Source organism: Cynoglossus semilaevis, chromosome 3, assembly GCF_000523025.1.
Source record: "Cynoglossus semilaevis isolate Cse_v1.0 chromosome 3, Cse_v1.0, whole genome shotgun sequence".
Classification (NCBI taxonomy): Eukaryota; Metazoa; Chordata; class Actinopteri; order Pleuronectiformes; family Cynoglossidae; genus Cynoglossus; species Cynoglossus semilaevis.
The window spans coordinates 8,762,517-8,784,204 of record NC_024309.1 but is presented as its reverse complement, the minus strand read 5'-3'; the positions used below and the strand labels follow the sequence as shown (position 1 = coordinate 8,784,204).

Here is a 21,688-nt window from a genome sequence, read left to right as displayed (position 1 = left end):
CCCATCAGTAACCTTCAAGGGTTAGTTTGTTAATTTTTTATTTCTCTAATTAAACCTGTTTGACTCTATAAAGTTATCAATACCTCATTCATGGTTTTCAAACTATGATACCTGTACCAATAGAGGTTCCAAACTAGAGTTTTCTTGCCTTAAAAAGGTTAATATTTTTTAATACGTATCAACTTAACTTAAAAAAATACAGTGAGTGACTTTAATGATGAGACAATGAGTTGAATGAAACAAACAGACTTGTAGCACCATTAAAAAGTTATTACATTTACATATTAAATTCAAGTTTGAATTTATCAGCTGCAGCTCAGAGGATGTTTTTATGAAGGTGTTTTTCTTGGTCTCATTATCGAAGAAATTAGAATTTCACCGACTCTAGTGTTCTTCATTATTCGTAGCTTTAAGATTCCATTTTTCATGTCAATAATGCGCTGTCGTGTTTGCATGGAAATGCTTTGTTATCTAACCATGAACACAAATAGGACAGAGTGACATTCTGATGCCACTATAATAAAAGCATCAGTGATTTAATATTTATTGCTTTTTTAAACACTAATGTGCATCAAATTAGCTTTTCCATCAAACACACTGCTGTATATCTTTATTTCTGTGACGGTGTCATGGAAGGATAGCAGTGCAGTCACATTCTGCTCATCATCATCTTCATCATCTTCATCTGTACTTCCGTGTGTGTGTTTGTCAGACTTCCAGCAGGAGATGGAGCCCAAGGTGAACTGCACTAAGAAGCTGCGTCTCCACGTCAAACAGGATCCCTGGAACCTTCCCAGCAGCGTTCACACCCTCACACAGACCATCTCCAAATATGTGGAAGGTCAGTGAGCACCTGAGTCAGCACCACTACTTCCGTACAACACACACACACACACAACCTCACACACTGCTACTTTTGTGTATCTAAGAACATAAAGCTTTCCTAAACAGTCACAGTGAACATTCATCACAGAAGATGTCTACTCCTGGCAAGTGCATTAAATTGACAAATTCCACGGCGCCCTCCTGATATATATGAGATGCTATAACTGCTGGAGTCCCAGGTCGTCCCACGTCACTAAATCCTCTGCTCTCTGGAAACCTTAAACCCAAAGGCATCATGGGAGTCATAAATTTAAACCATAGAGACGCAGCGCAGAAAATCAAACCCAGTTTTATCGGCAGGTACAGTGCATTGTTTGGCCTCTACACGTGTGGTCTTCTTTTTCATCTGCTTTTTAAATCAATCACAGCAGATCATTGAAGTGGATAGCTGAACTTCAGAATAAACATCAAAAAAGTGATGTGACTTCAAATGTACCGTGGTGGTTGTTGCCAGAAGTATTAAGTATTCCACAAAAAATATGTGTCTGTGGGGATTTTCCTAGAACGTTTCCAAGGTTTAAAGAGAAAATATCAATTTTCTTGCCATTCTCCAGGGGAAATTTCTCATTGTTTTTTTTGGTATTTCTTACTGAAATTGGTGCAGCATTTAGAATGTGGGATTAAAATTCACCATGAATAACTGCCTTTTTATAACATTAGTGGTGTGTGTGGTCCAATTTTCTTGCCTCTTAATACTAACTCGTCATCTAAATGCCACAGTCTACTGCCCCTGAGTATTGTTGTGAAAAATGTTGGAAAATATGCATCAAACCTGTTTTCTCGACAAGTAAGTTCAATGTCATCCTTAGTCACAAGGTCTCAGGCGTACGGGGAATGATGGGATATGATGAAAGCCCGAGCCGCCGAAGCTGCAGACGTTATGGTGACCCTAACTTATGATGAACATTCCTATTATCGATCTGTTGAGTCAAATCTGTTGGCATGAAGGTAAAAGAACATCCAGGCTTGTACCTTCAGGGTGTACCTAATGAAGTAGCCTGTCAGTAACTGTAGACATCTACAGACGCACTAACTGACGTCCAGAGCACGGCCACATGCCGTGACAGAATGTGAAGCTCACCGATGCAGACTAATCTGTGAATTTGTCCCATAAAAAATTCATTAACCTCTGAGCTCTGGTCACATGACACAGGCTGAGTTAATATTAATGCACTCCGTTGCTGGTCTACAGTACTTTTCTTTTTTTTTCTTTTCTCCCCATGATGACTTTTTGTCATGCAGTGCTGAATCCTGCCAGCCTCCGCTCAGCTCCGATACATCTGTAAACAAAGCAGGATTTATGTTATTATCATTTCTCTTTTGGCCGATTTTTATGATGAGGATGCCGTGTTTCTTTATTTTGGAGGAGTTACACAGGACTGTCCTAGGTTTTCAGTAAAGGTCCCACAGTTGAGGACACGTCAAGACTTCCATGTTGTATAACCACCTTGTTGGTTTGTTTCTTTTTGTTTTCAGAGGTGAAGACCCGGCTGCTGCTGGTTTTACTACAGTACACAGGTTTGTCTTGTGTTCTTTTTACTCAGCGATACAGAGGAGCATAATATCCAGTACAGTACTACTGAATATCCTGTATACTCATCCCCTAAGGTACCTTCAGGAACCAAACTTTTAATAATAAGTGTAAAATACTCAGTTTTTACTGTTATACTTTAATCTTACGACTCATTTCTTCATTTCTGTTGAGCTCATTATTAACTCAGTATATTACCAGCCTCCTTTTATGGCGACTATTTTTCCTCAGGAAATTGAGGCGGCCAATTATTTTCCGCTCGGGCACACCTGTCACTTTCTCTCATATTTTCCTCCAGTACAATATTTAACACCACACATATAAAAAAACAAAAAACCAAGACACTTTGTTACTTTACAGGGAGATCAGGCGTTGCCATGGCGCCCAGTCTGTTTCATTAACAAACTCAGACTTTTACCACTCCTCACCTAAGTTAATTATTTTTATTCACTCCCTTTTTTTAAACCTTTTATTTTAACTTTTTTTTCATTTGCCCTGGCAGACTCAGAGATCCAGCTGCGTCGGGACATGGTGTTCTGTCAGTCTCTGGTCGCTGCCGTGTGTGCGTTCACAGAACATCTGCTGGCCGTGCTCAACAAGGTTATTACTTTGGATTTAGAGCAAAACAAGCTTTAATCCTGCAAATTATTATTTAAATCATTTTGTATTTTTGTGATTATTTTGTTATTCTCTCCCCATTTAGTTCCACAATGTGAACAGGGAGGACCAGGACACCTCGGACCCGCAGGACCATCAGGACTCCCAAGAAGCCAGTCGCCAATGGTTGGAGCAGATTGCCAGCACTGGGCTGCTCCTCCACTTCCAGTCCCTGCTCTCGCCCAACCTGGTGAGCTCTATACTGAACATTCATACCCAGAAATCAGCCTCTCTGCAGACATGGTTAGCAGTTGTATTCCAGTCAGCATTTTTTTTTCATTGTTTTCCTCGTGACTAATCCATTTTATTTCATGTCATTGAAGGTTGCATCATCTTCATCGCTGTTACCTTTTTACTCATTTTCATTAGTCATTATACCGTGTCCTCACATTTGAGTTATTCCAGCACCCTGGTTAAAGATTTTCTACATTTTTTCCCTCTGCTCTTTTTCTGCCCTTTACATCATCAACCACACTGGAAAACATTTTTATTGGAATGAGGTATTTAGGCCTCTATTTCTATGTCCTGTCACTGGGAATCAGGAGAACAGGAAAGGCTATAAAAGTGTATTTAGGATAGAGGGGTGTGTGGCTAACATCAGGTCCCCAGAAAAAGAGTGTTGACGCATTTCCCTCCTCACCCTGCCAAGCTGTCTGTTTCTGTCTGTTATTCTTCTTACACACAAAACGTTTTTTCTCTAAGCATCCCTGGTTGCTAAACGAGACTGTAGTTAAAATTCAGCCTGATCGTTCTTTGGCGCTCCACGTGACACAAAGATATTCTCACTGGAAAAAGCAAATAAATTACAAATCATTTTTCCAACTTTTGAATAAATTAAAAAAAGAATTATAATTTTTTTTAGACCTGCAATAAATCCACACCCCCCATATTGGGAACCACTGTTGATTTTTTTGTCTGTTCTCTCCTTCTCCTCAGACTGACGAGCAGGCCATGTTGGAGGACACCGAGGTGGCCCTCATTGACCTAGAGAAGGTCACATTCTATTTCCGACAGTTTGAAGGAGAGCCTCTGGTGGCCAGTACGTCCTCCGACTCTTTAATCACGCAGTCGGCGTAGAAGTTTCTCTACCGCTGAGAACGTCTAATGTCTCCTGACATTTAAGAAAGGCCTGCTCTGAATCACCCCTTCTTCCCCCTTCTGCCCCACAGACATGCCCATCTCATATCAAGTCGAGGGCACGCGTCAGGCCTTGAAAGTTTGCTTCTTCCTGGAGAGTTTTTACTTCTCCCAGCTGCCTCACAGACTGAGAAACGGAGGAGGAATCAAGATTTATCCTGTGCTCTTCACTCAAGGTCTGTACTGCATGCAGTGCAGGTAAAATCCAAACACACATGATGAAGTGCATCATTAATGCATGCTCTCCTGTTCTTTATTTCGTCGGCAGCGCTGGAAAGTATGGAGGGATACTACTACAGAGACAATGTTTCAGTAGAGGAGTACCAGGCCCAGATCAACTCAGCCTCACTGGAGAAGGTCAAGCAGCACTACAAGAGACTGAGGTATGTTGGACCAGACTTTGGTTTAGTATTCAGCGGTTATTTTAGCGTCAAGTGTCAATCACAGCGACTCGACTCTCACCGCACAGCAAGCCCTCAGAGTGACTGGGCCGCGAGAAACACAGCGGTGAAGTCTGGTATGATTGGTTGCGGACAGACACAGCGGGGCAGAGCGCGATTGGATAACAGCACCCAGCGTGTTGGCAGCGCTGATTCAGTGCTTTCTTACGACAGCTGCACTCAGTTACCTCACACCCCATTGGTTTGCGGCTCACAGGACACATTCTGTGATTGGTGGATAACTTAATGAGGTGGAAAGAGAAAAATACAGCCTCAGCTTGATCTATTTACTGAGTGCATGAGTAGGTGCCAGTCCTCCAGAGTATGCTGTCCGAATGTGAGTGTTACTTCAGCAGTGCAGCTGGTAGCCATGTTGAGGCTCAAGGCAGAACCAAGAGTTAACACCCCACTGTGTCCTTTAATAAAACAGTAATAACTAACACTAAAGTATATTTCTTCATATCTTAGTCCTTACTGACCTGTTTAGTTGAACATGATGCTGACATACTGGCAGGAATTGAACAAAGACACTCAAAGATCATCTTCAACTGCTGAGTTCTCTTTTAGTTTTTTCTTTAGGCATCATCTGCCACCTAGTGGAAGAGTATTTAATTTTGTGTTTTGTGATCTCATACCAAACGAGTGAAGTTTTCCACGGTACACCTGATGATATTATGTGTCACGTCAAAGTGGTTGGGGATTCGTGCTATAGACCAGTGTTTCCCAAACTTTTTTTCTGGCGACAAATATTTTAGAAGTCCCAAACCTTCACGACCCAAGTCAATAGACATTATTCGTAAACTCCGGGCCGCAACCCAGTCTTTGGGAAACAATGCTATAGATCTGCAATACACACTACAGACCTATGGCACTCAGTAGTCTCTAAGTCTAGTCTCTAAACAGAGGTCTGACACATGTCCTAACACATTAGGAACTGTAAAAGCCTAATCCATATTGTGTACCACGGGTCGTGTACTACAGAGGTTTAACACTATAGTACAGTTGCTGTATTGGGTATTTAGTAAAGTGTCTGTTTGGCATTTGGTGTTTGAAGACACTCATTAGCTTCAGAAGAGTGACAGGTGAACATGTTTCCTCCAGCTGAACATCTGCTGCCAATTGAGTGAAAAACTAAACACAGAGCAGGGTTCAATGTGAAATGTCATCTTATTATTTAGTAACTCTCTTCTTTGGGGAACGGGGAGTTTGGAACCTTTACTGTTGACTCTGACATCTGCCGCCTCACTGACGGCTCTGCCACAACAAAGCAGCTTTCATTGTGTTTAATTTCTTGGTAGTGTTTAGTTTGATGAGAAAAAAGGGGGAGATCAAAGGCTTCTATGACTTTTCTGCAAACGTCAGTTTCCCCAAAGCACTTGATTTTAGAATCTCACTTTGTCATTTGTTCCTCGTTGCATCAGTTCTTCCCACTTTCTCCTCTAATAATTTCTGCTACATCATGAAGGACAAGTCTTAAACTGTGGATGCTAATGCTCACTGTAGTATACCATGTAATCTGTATGGATTATTATCTAAACCATGACCAGTGTTTCCTCAGTGTGCACATGTTCTATACACTTGTGTGCACTTTGACCCGTACAGGAAGAGTCCAATTGCAGTGAGAGCAGAGGGTGAGGCAGGAACTGGGAGCAGATGTGGAGTGACAGGCCGTGCAGTGGGGCTGGTGATTAAGGGAACATTAGGGCTGTGTGTAGATCAGGGCTTTTCTTAAGACACTCAAATAGAGTCAAACTGTTCACGCTTGTCACGTCATCAATCTACCTTTTAGCCAAACCTGTCCAGGCCCAGAGCTGTGGATCATTTAAATAGAGTTCTGGGGGGGAACCCCACGTACACAGTGGAGTACACACTTTTGTACTACACTAAAATACAGAAGAATCTCTGGAGATGATGTAAGAATGAGGACAGAATAGTGGAATACTAAATAATTCAGGTACTTTTTTCTGTTACTTCATCCAAACAAAAAGAAACATTTGAGACTTTCAACATTTTGATTATATACAGTCTATGATTTTAACTGGCACAACTTCTATATCTATCAAGTTATCTATTATTATGTTTTTTTGTGGGTTTTTTTATGGGTTTTTGTGGGGGAAAACAAATTTAACTGACTGTAATAGACACAGTGATTGAGGTTTAATTTTTTTTTTATATTTGATTTTAGCTAGTATTATGAATCAGCTGTAATAAAATAACAGTGAAGTCCAGGGTCTCTTAACTCTCTGGGCTCAGAGGTTCTTATCAGTTCCCTTACCAATTGGACAGGTTAATTACCAGACAACATGTAGATGCAGGCCAGTTTTTGCAGGCCAAGACAAAGCTTATATAAGAGAAGTAAAAACAAATTTTAAAAAATATGACATTAAGGTCAGATACAGTCAAAAATCTTTCTGAGAACTTTTTGACCGAGCCTGCGGGCCTCAAGTGTCCCACTTGTAAATGCAGTACAGGATTCAGAAAGATCTAAAAACAACTGTGTGTCTTTTCTGGCCAATCCGCGGTCCCCTTGTCAATGTATAATTTGGACCTTGCCTAAAAAAAGCCACATATTTGGGTCACTTCTGTTCTTTCTGACAACATCCAGCTGACACATACCAAGGCTGTGGCCATTTTGTGGCCTAGATGTCCCTGAAACAATCAAACATCCCAGTCTCATCATTAAGTATATGAACCAGATGTATTATAAGCAGATATGAGGCGAAAATGTTTCACTCCAGGAGTTCTGACATAAGTCCACATCATATTAAGTTTGTTCCAATATTTACACGACTTTACTGACCTTTCCTAATGACAAACTAATTGGTTTTGCATCACTGGTAGTAAATTCCCAACTTCTGCGTTGACACGAAGTAAAAACAAAGTAAAAACCATCAGTGTGACATTCTGAATAGTTTGTCATCCGCCCGCCGCCGCGTGTCTCTGGCCTGACCACAGGCCCAGCTGTGATGTCACTCCCGTCTCCTTCCCAGCGTTCCGACCTCAGGCACCTCGTTATCCTTGGAGCCGGTCCATGGCAGCGTTGGGTTAAACCCACGGTGTGGACCAGTGCCACAGACTGACTGACAGTGTGAAGCGGCCGAGCACACGCAACACTGAACTGCATGAACCGCCGTGCTGAGATCCCGTGGTGTTTTTCGTTAACCTTTGGTTTGGTTTTGTAGCTCCAACTGAACCTCGTGTGCATTACGGAGAAATGAGATATTGATTTGCCGGGAGACGCGGTGGTATTTTATACTGACATTTTGATGTGGAGAAATAATAAGGTTGAAAATTAATTTAGTTTTACTTGCTTAAATAGCATCAGTTTTTGAAATAGGGATGAAATCGATCGTTATTCCACTGATTTTCTGGAGGCCCCGCTCTGTTTTTCTTCTTCACTCACTCTTACCCACAAATCGTGCAGCGCGGTCCAAAACCATTGTGTCTGATGAAGTCATTTGAATATTTTGTCAAGCACAAACTCAAAAGACAAATCACAAGCACATGCTTCAGCCTTGTTGCACTCACTGGCAAACACAGATATTTTCCGAGCCATCATAAACCATCTCAGCTGGCGTGTATTTAACAGGCAGAGATATGAGAGTCTGACATGCACCAAAGTGACAGTTTTCTCATCCATAACGCTATTTTTTTTCAATTCCCTGTTGGTTCCATTCTACAAAGAGCAGCTGAACATTGTCAGTCCTAATAAGGGAAATAAAACTGACAAATTCTATGCAAGTATTGTTAAAAAGTTTTTTTTCACTCCATGTACCTTATTTCTTTGTAGCAACAATCTAAAGAAAGGAGAGGGGAAAAAAATTGAGCTCCAAAGAAAAGTGTTTTCTCCTTCAGGACGGTCTCAGCAGAGAAGGGAAGATTGAAAAGGGAATAACGACCGCAGGAGCAGATTTCAAAGATGGATAGGATTTTAGGAGAGCAATGAAGATGATGGGGTGAGGAGGAAGAGGGGGAAGATGGGGAGCCGGAGGGGAGAAGTGTGATGAGTGCAGAGTGGAGGGAGGGCAGAATAAGTCGGCAAATGTTTTATTCAAAGGGAGGGATTATTGCAGACTAGTGGCTCCATCACATTTTGGACTTACTGACAATGAGTTTGAGGAGAGAGTTGAAGAGTGGGTTAGATGAATCAGAGTGAACGATTAGAGGGAAAAAATCCTGAATCCTGTGTGTACCATCATCATATATACAACAAACTGAGTGTCTAAACAGAATAACAGTCTTTGTCATGTTTGAATTTCCATGTTGTAAATAATAAATAATAGATGTTTGTAGCTTTCTTTTATATGTGCTTAACCCAGTGGTGGAGCTAGGATTTTGTTGCCGTCAAGTGGCCACAATATTCATAGATGGGTCAAGTATTTGTCTAACATCCTTGCACACAATCCCCAGTTCCCAGACTGTGGTGCAATCTTAAGGAAAACACTGAGCAAAACAAGCTGTTTTAGGCAGAAATATCATTTCTATCCATGTAACTGGTCACAGGACTACACTGCAGCCAAACACCAGAGTCAGCCTGGATGTATAACCTTAAGTGTAGCACAAGAAGATGACATAGAAGTACACTACCCACATACTGCGGCACTCCTTAGTCATTTGTTTCTTTACTGTCACTAGTCTCTGAGCTGCAGTTTGTTTTAGGAAAAAAATGTTTGATGTTCGCTGCAGGTCAGGGTTTATGTTTCAACACAGCAGCCACTTCTGCTTTATCTGTGTTTTAAGGATTCACTCTTGGTTATAGATGAGACTACTGTACATGGGTTTAGATGATGCCAGTGACAGGAGAAATATTGTCACAGCGCCCCCTGGTTTGACTCCAAATATCTGGTGTTCTTAACCTAAAATTTTAAAACAATTGTCAGCAAAACACGCTCCACTTTTTGACATTACAATTTCCCTGCACTCAGAAACAGGTTTGCATTGTGCACCTAGATGGCAGCAGCTGCTCATATTCACAGCGTGTTCACAAGTGCAACTCTACAGCCGTGTAAATAAACGAGACATTTTGACAAGTAGTTTTTTGTAAATTGCTCCGGCTGTTCTCCAAGGACAGCCCTGCAGTACAGGCCGATGGGTGACATTCATCGGCGTCGCTAAAAGACACGAGTCCCATCAAAGACTTCAACGTCAAAACAACAACAACACAAATCAGCTCAAAAGCACAGTTATTACATACAATTCATGGCTTTTCTGGGCGTCCTCTATTGACGACTTTGAAGAATAGGCTGCTACAGAATCCTTCATCAGGTCTGATATCTATTATTTTCCTGAGCTCCTCGCTCGCCGTGTGATCGCCTCACTAATCTAAGAAGTAATTTGAGTTCATCTCTTCACCAGAGAAAAAAACAAAACCTTGATTTGTCTGTATTAAAATTGATTGTGTGTATAATTAAAATGAAAAAATTCTCCAGTTTCAGATGTGACCTAAACGCCACAGTCTGAGCGCTGACAGGAGAAGATCCTTCAGTTAGCAGGCACCGACGCTTGTTTATGTTTTATGGTGTTAAATATATAAATGCAAATCAATGTACTGATATATTTGGCTTTAAAAAAAACAACAGTGTTTGACTTGTGCTCACTGTATGCAGAGTCTGAACGTCCTATTGACATGTGAGGAGCAGAACAAAATTAAATATTCACAGTGGAACTGTTGGTTAAAACCGACTCCACCAGAGTCTTTGGCCTGATGCCAAGTACTGCATTAGACCAGTGTGTGTGTGAGAGTGTATGTGTGTAGGCATGCTAGTAGCAGTGACATTTATGCTTGGGTGGAATCATGTTGGTGCCTTGGTGATATTATTGTCTGGCGCCCCCTATCGCCAAGTATTTTAATTGTTTTTTTACAGCTTCATAGATTTAGTTTGAAGTTAGGATTAAAATAGGCACCAGATCATAGTTGTAGGGTAAGGGGTGTCTGTAGACGGTGCATTCACTGCTGTCTGTTAATAAATCTGTTGAGTCTTGGACTTTTTTGTTTGTAAAACAGCTCCACATTTGGTCCATTCACAGGCGATACATAAAATCTCACAGGGAGCTGATGCAAAACGGCTGAGGTGCTGCGTGTGGCCCAGGAGCCAAGGGTTGTAGACCCCAGACTCAGGGAATCAATAATGTATCCAGAATTCTCCACAATGCACAAAACCCTGTGTGTGTGTGTGTGTTTCTGTTGTTGTGGCGCTACAATTGCACCAAGAGCTACAAAGTTATTGCTTTCAGTTGCCCTGAATTTTTTTTAAGGAGCAGTAAATAACCAGAGGAAATGTAGAAAAATAGGACGTTTTTGAAATTGTTATTGTGACACAGGTGATTGACAGGTGGTGGATTTGGTTTGGAGCAGGTTTCTGGCTGAAAAACCTGAGAAATTTTTCATATCTTCCCATTTATTTGTCTGTGTGTCTGTTGTCTACAGCAGCGTGGATTCACATCGTCACATCTACTTCCTCAAATGAACCTGAGCTCATATCAATGAACCGCTGCTGTTTGAGTTAGTTGGTCAACATAGTCAATGACAGGAAGTCAGTGGAAGATGGAACTTTTCTTTGGTTTCACCTGACGTGGAGTTAAGTAAGGTTTAAAATAAAAGAACCAGTTACTGCATCTTTAACTCAGCTCATTTTTATTTTTAATGTTTTTTTGGACTGAGTATCCAGACAAAGTCGGACCACCTGCAGGCGTTGGAATCCATACGGAGTTGGTCTGAGTTCTGAGGTTCGGAGTCGTTGTTACTTTCTATGAGGTAACAATGTGAACTCACTCAATCATGTGGCTGATGTATGTTTGCCTTTGGGCCTTAAAGAGCCCTGAGGTGTAAACCTGAAGACTATGGTAGAAGTTTGGAGAAACAGTAGACACCCGGTGGATTCAGAGTGTGTGTGCGGTTCACTCTCAACGTCACAGCCGTTTGTTTGCACACTGTGTGTGGGCCTCAGAGGTTCATTTGTCATTCATTATAAATGTTTCTCAGGTGCGCCGGTGTATGAGCCTCTGAGAAAACATCATCACCTCAGAAGATGGAGTGGAGAGCGCGTCCCCTTTAAAACCACACATCACTACAGCTGTCTGACTCCTATTATTTAGTCATTACAGACCTTCAGGAGAAGCAGCCCGGCTCCTCCAGCTTGGTTGATAGTATATTTAGAGCCGTAGAAAACGGAGCGAGATGATTAGTGAGTATTATGACCTCGACTCTGTGAGAACAGTTGTGCTTCCGTTTCGCATAAGATGGATAAACAAACGAGCAGAGTCGGCCACTTGTGCATAAGTCAAGTTGTCCCGGACAGATTCTATTACAGGCCGGTACGATAAAGGACTGAGGAGCGGAGTAGTTAGGCCGGTACGATAAAGGACTGAGGAGCAGAGTAGTTAGACAGAAAGAAAAGAAAGAGAGAGAGAGAGAGGAGTCACTGTCGGAGCAGAGAGATACCAACGACCTGCAACACCAACAGTTTTAGCATTTCAATGTCAATACCGTTTACTTTTTAACAGCTTTCTCATGTGTTTAATCATCTTTCTGAATATTACTGCAGTACTTTGTTTTCACTCCTGCCCATAATTATAGTCACTGACCAGGATTTGCACATTCACACACACATTCACACACACACACATTATGTTTTCAGTGCAATAACCAAACTGAGGAAATCAAATATTTATAGCTTTATTAAGCCGACCATTTAGAACTAGCTGCTCCGTTAGCTCTTCCACTGATTCCTCAGCAGTCAGGGCCATTATTATACATTACATGCCTTTTATGAGAGTACTTCAGGAGTACGCGCCGCGATGCACTGTATCTCCAGCTCTATTGTTAGCTTCCCTTTGAAGTATAGAAGGCCATCTTGAACCAATTACATGAGCCGTTAGCTCCTGGTGAACCCTCAGCAGACTCTACACACAGTCGTTCAGCTCAGTGCCAGGGATCAGGGATAGGTTTCCGCTGAGAAACCTCTGACGTGCAAAGGTATCAGGTTGACAAGTCCGTCGTCTGTTTCACAGGACATAGGTGTGCTGTAAAGTTGATTTATACGCAAACGAGCTAATGTGAGAGTAACGAGCCATAGGAGGTAAAGCTCATTGGCCCTTTATTGCTGGTTTCCTGCAGTGTGACTTTGCAGGATGTTGGGAATATTGTGAGTGCGTGTGTGTGTGTGTAACGGGTGTTTGCTACAAGGACAATGAAGCAAGTTCTACTAACTTCACTGAGAACTGACTGAGAATGTAATGTCCCATCATATTTCCACTAAGTCTTCTTACTGCTGATATTATATTTGGAGTCAAGATAAACTCCTGACTCAGGGATGTGTTGGTGCCACTGTAGCTAAATAGTTTCATTAATATTGTGTCAGACTGATCTGCCCCAGACAGAGTGAATGCCCCCCAACTTTTAATCACCTAAAAGCAGAATGAAACGCCAAAAATTGACGATTCCTGCGTCTCCTGTTCTTGTTAAACCACTTCCTTCTCTCACAGTCTTTTGTTTCTGCATCATTTACCCTCTTCACCCCCCACTCCCCTATTGTTGTGACCACAGTTATTTGTACTGTAGGAGCAGACTCTGCTGCATTATTACGGCATCTCACAGGAAGTAGTGGAGCATGTGACTTTATTACGTGGTGTTTTAATATGGTGTAGTGTGACTATTTTTAGCTCGCTGCTGGATTACTTAGATTTGATGGAGTCACAGACTGCTGAGTTTGCACCAGCAACACTTCGGATGGACCCATAGCTGCACACACACATCCCTTCTGCCTTCATCAGGACACCAGCACAGTGCTACCCCCAGTGGCGGGGAAGAGCATTACTCTCTGATTGACCGACTAAATTAATTGATTAACTCGTTAATTAATGAGACAGAAGCCTTTTGGTGTGATGCCCAGGACATTCGGTGGTTTTTTGCTGAGCTGTGCCCAAGTTACTCTGCTGATCGATGGTCACGTACTGCAGCTCTGTAATGAGCCACTGGCCTAGTTTTCCCTAAAAGACAGTCAGTGCACCTGATGACCTAATGGCACATTTTTAAAAATGCCTCTTTTCTGTGTAAACCACTGGGTACTCATTACAAAAGTGAACAATAAAACTGTTTTTAAAATATCTTCTTTAGCAGTATGTCCCTACCCAGCACACCAGGTGGTGCCGTACCTCCTGCTGCAGTGCAATTATCCTGTTAAGAGTTCCTCCGTATGTGACTGTGTTCCTCCTCCCTGCAGGGCTTTCCACCTGGATCAGTCCAACATGCCGCCGAGCTCTGCACCCAAAGCTGCCCTCATCTATAAGGTAGGAGCAGCAGCAGCAGCAGCACACACACAGCAGCCCCTGCTTCATGACATCATGGAAACACAGAAGAAGCCAATCAGATCTCATTAGGCCGTAATGTGGAAGTGTTTACGAATAGAACATCTGCAGGGGCGATGACTGAATAAGATTATATCTATTCTCTATTTAGGCAGGCAGAGGCTCGGAGGAATAAGAATCACAATTACAAAACAGCTTCAGACAACAGCAGAGTGGAGACAATACAAAATGAAAGTCATGAGATGTTCAAATAAAAACTGTCTGACAGTCAAATAAAAACTGTCAACCACAGCAATATCAAGAAAATCCAATCAGTCTGTAGCCTGTTTCTTTATCTGTGTTTTACCATAAAAGTACACATTACACATTTATAAATACAAACATACTATACATATATTTATATTTATACATATTTATATTTGCATATATGTATATGTATAAATATATCTATGGTACACATTACACATTTATAAATACAAATATACTATACATATATTTATATTTATATTTGTATATATGTATATGTATAAATATATCTTACAATATATGTTTATTTGTATGTGTGATTATTTATATATATATATATTTGGCAGAATAATTCATATGGAACACTGTGATAATTTAGGGCTGTATTCCATCGTTGGAAGAAGTTAGAAGAAGGATCATTTAAATTTTTTCATAAGACGAACTGTTTTACCCAAAAATTCTGAAATACATGATCATTTCTAGTACAGTTAGAGTAGTACTCACTATACTCATACACACATATTTTCATGATATATGCTGCGATGACATCCATCCTTCTCTCCCTGTTCAGCTGATGCGTCCTCTCAATGCTCTGGAGGAGCTCTACCGCCTCATGGAGAGCTTCATAAGTTGTCGCCGCACGGCGGCCTGTCAGAACACGGCCTGTGGGGCGTCAGGAGTGGGTCTGCTCACCGTGGCCTCTGAGCTCTGCTCACGGCTGGGTGCCACACACATCGTCATGTGCAACAGCGGCGTTCACCGGTGAGTGTGTGTGTGTGTGTGGGCGATTATAGAGTACATACATCAGCCATCTCCACTTAAATTATAGCTTTCTGCTCCTCATTCTTTCTTCCTGTGACAACTCTCTGTGGTGTTTCTTTCTCCGTACGTCTCTCCGACTCTGACACGCTTCTCAGATTTGACCATTTTCTCCACTGCTCCTCCAGGGGTCTCTTCTGTTCTGCCCTGTCTCCCGACCAATCTGATTAATACTCCTCACCCCAGCTCTCTCCTGCTCTGGGGGATTATATATTAATACTGGTATCTCCGCCTTAATTAACAGCAGCATATTCTCCCTAATAGATCCCATTGTTTCTCAGACCAGGTTAAGGATATTTCAAACAGACACAGCACCGAACAAGAGCAAGGAAGACAGTTCATTTACTCTTCATTGAAGTCTATATATGGCCGCCCAATTCACCTGCAGCTGGAGCTGCTATTCATCAATGTCCGAGGACAGAAATATCCTGATCGTTTGTCACCACTGATCCCTGGTTCCACTCTTCATCTCCCTGCTCTCTGGCTGCTCTAATCCTCTCTTCTCTCTCTCTTTTTTTAACTCTGTGACACATCAACTTTCCCTATCTTTTTGTCTCAGGACCATGCCCCGTGCTCTCACCATCCCTGCCGCCTCCTTCCACACACACACTCACACATTCCTCTGGATGTGACTGATGGTTGGACAAAATGCTACGGATGAAGCAGCCCAGTTGCCGCAGCTCTAATACAGAGTTGCTGTCTGCCTACTGACTGCTGCTACTTTATTAACACACGGCTCGTGTGTCTTTACAGTCATGTACACTTTGAGCCACAACTCACCCAGACTGGCAGAGGAAAGTGTAGCCTGTCATAGCAAGTGACAGGGGATGTTTATCTAGTGTTTCTATGTGAACTGGTTCAATTCTTGATCAATTCTTTATCCTCCAAAGCCAGAGAATGTCTGCTGCAAAGTTTTTGTTTTTCATCAGTTTATTTTTAATTAATGGATCTCATCATTACTTCTCTGCCATTATTAAATTCTCATGTTAAGGTCACATGACATACTCACCAGTTCAGAACAGAGCGAGTCTTATCTCTGTTATATCTAAAATGTGTGGACAGTTAAGTACTGGCTCCTGAAAGTACAACATGGCTGCCTCTAATCCACTAATATGAATCTACACTGACCTTTGACCTCCAAGTAATAACATTCACACAGGCACTGTGAGTGATTCTTTGTTATCAATGTAGGAATCTAAACAGAAATGCTGCTTTGACTGTTAGAGGACGGTCCACTGAGATACAGTGCGGTGCATTCTGGAGATGATTGTTGAGTTCATTACTTTTATTGCATCGTGTTTATGTTAAGCAACCGCACCTCAAGGGAACGTTTGAAACTTAATCTGATTTACTCAAACTAATGGCTGCTGGCGGCAGAGTGTCCCACATGAAAACGTTCTTTTCTTTCCGTAAGGAGACTAATTCAGTAAAGTCGATGTGAATCTATACAGTCAGGGAGGGAGTTTCACCGCAGTCTCTGGGGTGGAACAGTTAAAAAAAAACAAAAAAACTCAGCCTGTATGTGTGGATGATAGTTATTATCAGAGGAAGGTCTCAGTCTGTCACTAGTGGATAACACATTCATGTTAACACTGACACTCGTCCTTGTTCCCTCTTCTTTCACCCTGAACAACAGATATCGGTGTTTTTAATCAGCAGAAAAAATACTGGCAGAGAGATATCAGAAACCTGGTCTTCTTCTGCTCAGACCGACGCTTCTCTGGGCTTCTGTGTGTGTCTATGCACTTGTGGTGTGAAATTGAAATAATTCATTAGTGATTTGACATAGTCAGCTTGAATTTGATCCACATGAAGATGCTAACAAGCGTTTAGCTTCCACTGATGCTCATTTCAGTCTCCGTATGCTGCTCTATCTGACCTTCTGTCATTAAACAAAGTCAGTGAGTGAGTGAAGATGTAAAACGTCTCCAAGGAGCACAGACATTCACTGTATATTTTGTCTTTATGAAGTATTTGCTAATCAACTAATTTAAAAGTAACTTAATGGGTAGCATTTAGTTTTTTGCTATTTCTGACCAGCTCATTACCTTTTGTCAGTCAAAAGCTGTTTTTAGGTTTCCCTTATGCTATCTGTTGGCTGGTGTCTGGTTTAGCTCAGCTTAGCTGGGCTAAGTATGGTTTGGTTGTGGTTTGTTTGTTTCCTCTGACTCGGTTTTATTCTCCTCAGCAAAAGTTTCTTGTCTTACGTTGGTTAATACATGTTCTATCTAGCTAACTTTATCTATCTTTGCTATACTTTGGCTAACCTTTGACCTTTTGTGGCCTGACAACAATCCCAGTAGCCCAGTAAATCAAAAATAGCAAGTCCTCAATTTAGTGAAATTAAATTACTACAAATAAATGAGGTCAGCTAAAACATTTTGGGGAAAATGTGGTTAATACTGAGTGACTTTGATTCATTTTTATTACCACTTATATCAAAGCATTTGTCATTGCCTGAATAATAGTGCTGAATCGTAGCGTGTTTCCTTGCCAATTAATTATAGTTCTAAGTATCACAGAAGCAGCAGTGGAGCCCGGGGTATTGTTTCACTGAAAAAGAGAAACACACATCAGTTTCCTTCTGGTTTCTACGTGTTCATGAGGAGAAGAAAAGAAAAGTACATCCATGCATCACAGTACTGCCTCATCCTATGAGGGCTAATTATGTACTGACTATAATTATGTACTGACTATAATCAGATGGAGAGGCTAAATGTGAGCTTGACCCTGTTCTTCTTCTCTGACCACCAGCTGCACCCTGAGCGTGACATTGGAGCAGGTCATCCTTCTGGCCCGGAATCACGGCCTGCCTCCTCGCTGCATCATGCAGTCCACTGATGTCATGAGGAAACAGGTATGTTCTGCTTACTAGGCATTTGTCCTGCTGCTAAAAAGTCCAAATCATGGTGTATACCAGAGGTCTCCCGTAAGAATTTTTCAAAATAAAACATTGTCAGAATCAGATAATAAATAAAACAGAAATAATTGACCCAACGACTGGTGCTGGTCCGCGGCCCAAGGTTGGGGACCACTGGTGTATACCGTCCTTTTGTGTTTGAACCCACTGCACAGATGACATGGACTCTAGGCTTCAGTTTAAGCTAAGCTACAAAAATAAACTCCGAGAGAGTAGATGTTGTTTTTAATCTTTTCATTCCTATCACACACTATAAGAATGCAATTTCAGGCTCTGTCTTCACCAAGTGTATCTACATTTGATGTCGTTCATAACCGTGAACGTCTCTGCTCTGGGGGCTGTATTAGAAACATTTTCCATTTCTCTTGGCTCCCATTTCTGCCCTGATTTTAATCTTTATAGTTATGCTTTCCCTGTAACTCATTTGGTCAAATGAGGAAATTAGAAATGAAGAACACGGATGCTGTGGTTTTCCTTGACTGTGTATCTGTTTGAGTTCTGGTGTAAGAATTCCCCTGACCCTAAAGTCCGCTGGCGTCTCAGATGCTCATCAGAAGTTTAGTGATTGGTGGTTGTTTTGCCTTCATGCTGCTGCAGCAGGGAGACGTTGGTTTCTACACACAGAGAACTGGGCTGTTGGCCAGGAGGATGAAACTGTGTGGGGTTTGACCTTCACTCTACTGTTTGTGTCTTCATATTATGACACTTCTCTCCAAAGGTGTGGTTTACATTACACATCAGTAAATAGAGTATGGACTGGTGCAGTTAGAGCAGGTGTGCAGCCCTGATTATTAACAGAATTAACACTCAAAGTGTGGGATGTGATTTAAATATCAATCACTGTTTAATGCCTACTCTTTTCTGCTAAATAATCAGACTCAGAAAAATGGCAATCAAGCTGCAATTATTCCACAGCAGCCTAGGTCTGTGTGTACACTTCCACGTCTCACACATGACCCCAGGGTCAAACCAGGCCATCATGGACCATTGGACTAAAACTGTTATTTATTTGGTCATATTTTCTACTTACAGTCTTGCGCTTCTCTAAAAATGGTCACAAATTAGTTTCAGTCTGGAGCCTTGGATATAGATATACTAACGATCATGGGATGGATTAAAGTTAAATTAATGATCCGTTGGAGATTGAAAGCCTAATGTGCTGTCGTATATTTCAGACCGCCGCCCTCGCTTCATTCATCTGTGTCAGAGTCGTAGGCTCTTCGGAGAAAAATGGAGCCCCCATCACCCCGACCCCCCCCCACCCCCACATGTGACTGCGCTGTTGAATGACACTTTAATTTCATTAGTCTTAACAGGAAAAAGAAGGATCAAGAAATAGCATTTTTAAATACCAGGAGAAAAAGAAATGGAAGAAGGAAAATAAATACTTTTATTAAAAAAAAAACAACAGAGACCAGATGTTAGCTGTACATCAGTGGCAGTGAGACAATATTAATTGACAGCAGAGTTTATCCTAATGTCAAGACTGATGAAGTACAACAACAGATGAATCAAGTCCATGTCGACTGCAGCAGGGTGCGATCTTATAGAAGCGCTGAGCGGAGCATAGTCGGGGAGCAGATGTGGCAAACATCAGCCGTCTGATCATGTGTTCTGATTGGTGATCCAGCCGCTGGGCTGAATGAATTAGGATAAGATAAGAGAGAGAGAAGAATCCTCGTCATTAGTTAAGGAGGATATGAAGACGGTGGCTGCAGCAGCAGAGGAGACACTGATTATACATGGTGGCCACAGCTAATGGAAACTGCCAGAAGAACATATTGTCAGTTATCTAAGAGGATGATTTTGAATACCAATGTTTTATTCATGTCAGTGGTCATGACACGGATGACTTTGAATCATCCTGCAAGTGTTTACGTTTCCAAGATAAACAGCACAATTGTTCTGCATTCCATAAGTTCCAGGCTTATATAAAAAAAAAGGGTTATGTTCCTGATCATCTGTGGACACCGAGTCCTGCAGAGACATCAGTAACATCTCTGTCTGGAGGAATCACATTTCTCAAACAGTCCTTGATTTTATCCTGCTCTCTGGACCTGAAAGGATCAGACAGCAGTGATTGCAGATGTCAGAGCTGAAATGGAGAGTCAGCCTCTCGGCTCTCAGCTCTCAGCTCAGGAATGTGGATGCTGATGACCTTTATGGCTGTAGTTCTACAGTAAGAGTGTGTTCTACCTGTGCGCATCACAGAGAGAAAGTCAAGTGTAAGAGCAGGTGTTTGTGCCCCTCCTCCCCTCAGCCTCCGCATGTGTGTCCGCAGAGCTGGCATCCACTGAGCAGCTAACAGACGTATTAGCAAAGAGCAGCCAGCCAGTATTAGAGTTTGTATATATACTACTTCTTCTTTAAATAAATATAAACTATATATGAGCTATAAATTCACCACATTAAAATTATATATATGTGTGTGTGTTTGTGTATTATATAGTTTATTATATTAAATACCATTTTAACCTTATTCTGCATATCTTCTTTGCAACAAATATTTGGTGCATCGCTGACACCTACTGGGCTGTCTCAGAAATGCATTATTTTTTAACATTTTTCATCAGTAATTTTTTCATTGAAGTTTAGGTGTTATAGTCCAACATAATGACAACGCCACATTAATGATAACAACACGTTACTGTTACTATTACGAACATCCTTCCTGTATTGAAATGATGTGTAAATAATGTTTGAGTGGTCTCACTGACTGCTGTAGCTGTTGCAGTATTTTAATAAAGTGTACGACTCCTCTCTTCTCGGTGCGTACATGTCCAGCCCTTGTTTATAATAGCTGCATTTCACGTAGGTCCACCACGTCTTGAATTGATGATTTGTATTTGTCTTGCAGGGAGCAAGAGTTCAGAATTCTGCCAAGAATCTGGGAGTTAGAGATCGCACACCGTCGTCTGTGCCGAGGTGAGACTGCGCTCACGTCCTCTGAGTGGGAGGAAATGTCATCGTGTGAAGTTAAAGGGCTTCAACAGGCTTTACATCTAGAAGAAGCCTCAATGCAAAACCACACACAGGCCACATTAACTGTGTGGTGAAGATGATAGATTAGTCCTTGTCGGTTTAAATCAACGTCTTCACATTATCTGTATTCAAATCATTCCATTAACAACAGAAACAATCAAATTCCACCGCCGTGGGTTTTTTTCCCCCCCACTCACCCTTTAATTTTTTTCTTTTTCCCTTTTGATGTTGAAATAAAAAAAAGCAGACTCTTGAAAACTTAATTTTTTTCTTTTTCCCTTTTGATGATATAATAATAATAATTTATTACCTGCATTATTCAGACTTAAACAAAAAAGCAAACACCGGCAAACACCTTCTGCTGACAGGCGTGTTTTGAATTTCAGACTTCACCTGAATGCACCACAAATAAGTGAATACACTTAAGCACTTCATTATGTGGCAAATAAAAATGAGAAGTCCAAGGCTGGTGTCCAACTGTTGGGACATGCCAATGCAAAAACACAACGCTCAGCAGTAATGTGTTTTTTGGACTCATACTGCATGTGTCTGTGCAGTAGTAGTACTCAGTGTATACTGTACTTACCTCTGCAGGACTGAGACCAAATGGTTCTTTTAAAAAGGAGCTCCCTGCAGCTGCAGAAAGCGGACAAAAAAAAAGTGCCATTTGGCTGTGACATATAGACTTTTGTGTGACAGGCAGAACCTTTTGAACCTCTTAGTGAAATTGACAAATACAATTAAGCCGCAGAATGATTAGTGTTA

General features: G+C 41.5%; 1 protein-coding gene across 1 annotated transcript in view; it reads left to right on the top strand.

Annotated features, from left to right (window-relative positions):
• Positions 1 to 21,688, top strand: part of prex2 (phosphatidylinositol-3,4,5-trisphosphate-dependent Rac exchange factor 2) — a 79,258-nt gene that overhangs the window by 56,029 nt on the left and 1,541 nt on the right. Inside the window, exons 30-40 of the mRNA XM_008307770.3 lie at positions 713 to 841; positions 2,362 to 2,403; positions 2,919 to 3,016; positions 3,120 to 3,263; positions 4,010 to 4,112; positions 4,243 to 4,386; positions 4,479 to 4,593; positions 13,872 to 13,938; positions 14,774 to 14,964; positions 17,776 to 17,878; positions 20,799 to 20,866. Of these exons, the coding sequence (XP_008305992.1) occupies positions 713 to 841; positions 2,362 to 2,403; positions 2,919 to 3,016; positions 3,120 to 3,263; positions 4,010 to 4,112; positions 4,243 to 4,386; positions 4,479 to 4,593; positions 13,872 to 13,938; positions 14,774 to 14,964; positions 17,776 to 17,878; positions 20,799 to 20,866 (1,204 nt within the window). The remainder of the gene's footprint in view (positions 1 to 712; positions 842 to 2,361; positions 2,404 to 2,918; positions 3,017 to 3,119; positions 3,264 to 4,009; positions 4,113 to 4,242; positions 4,387 to 4,478; positions 4,594 to 13,871; positions 13,939 to 14,773; positions 14,965 to 17,775; positions 17,879 to 20,798; positions 20,867 to 21,688) is intronic.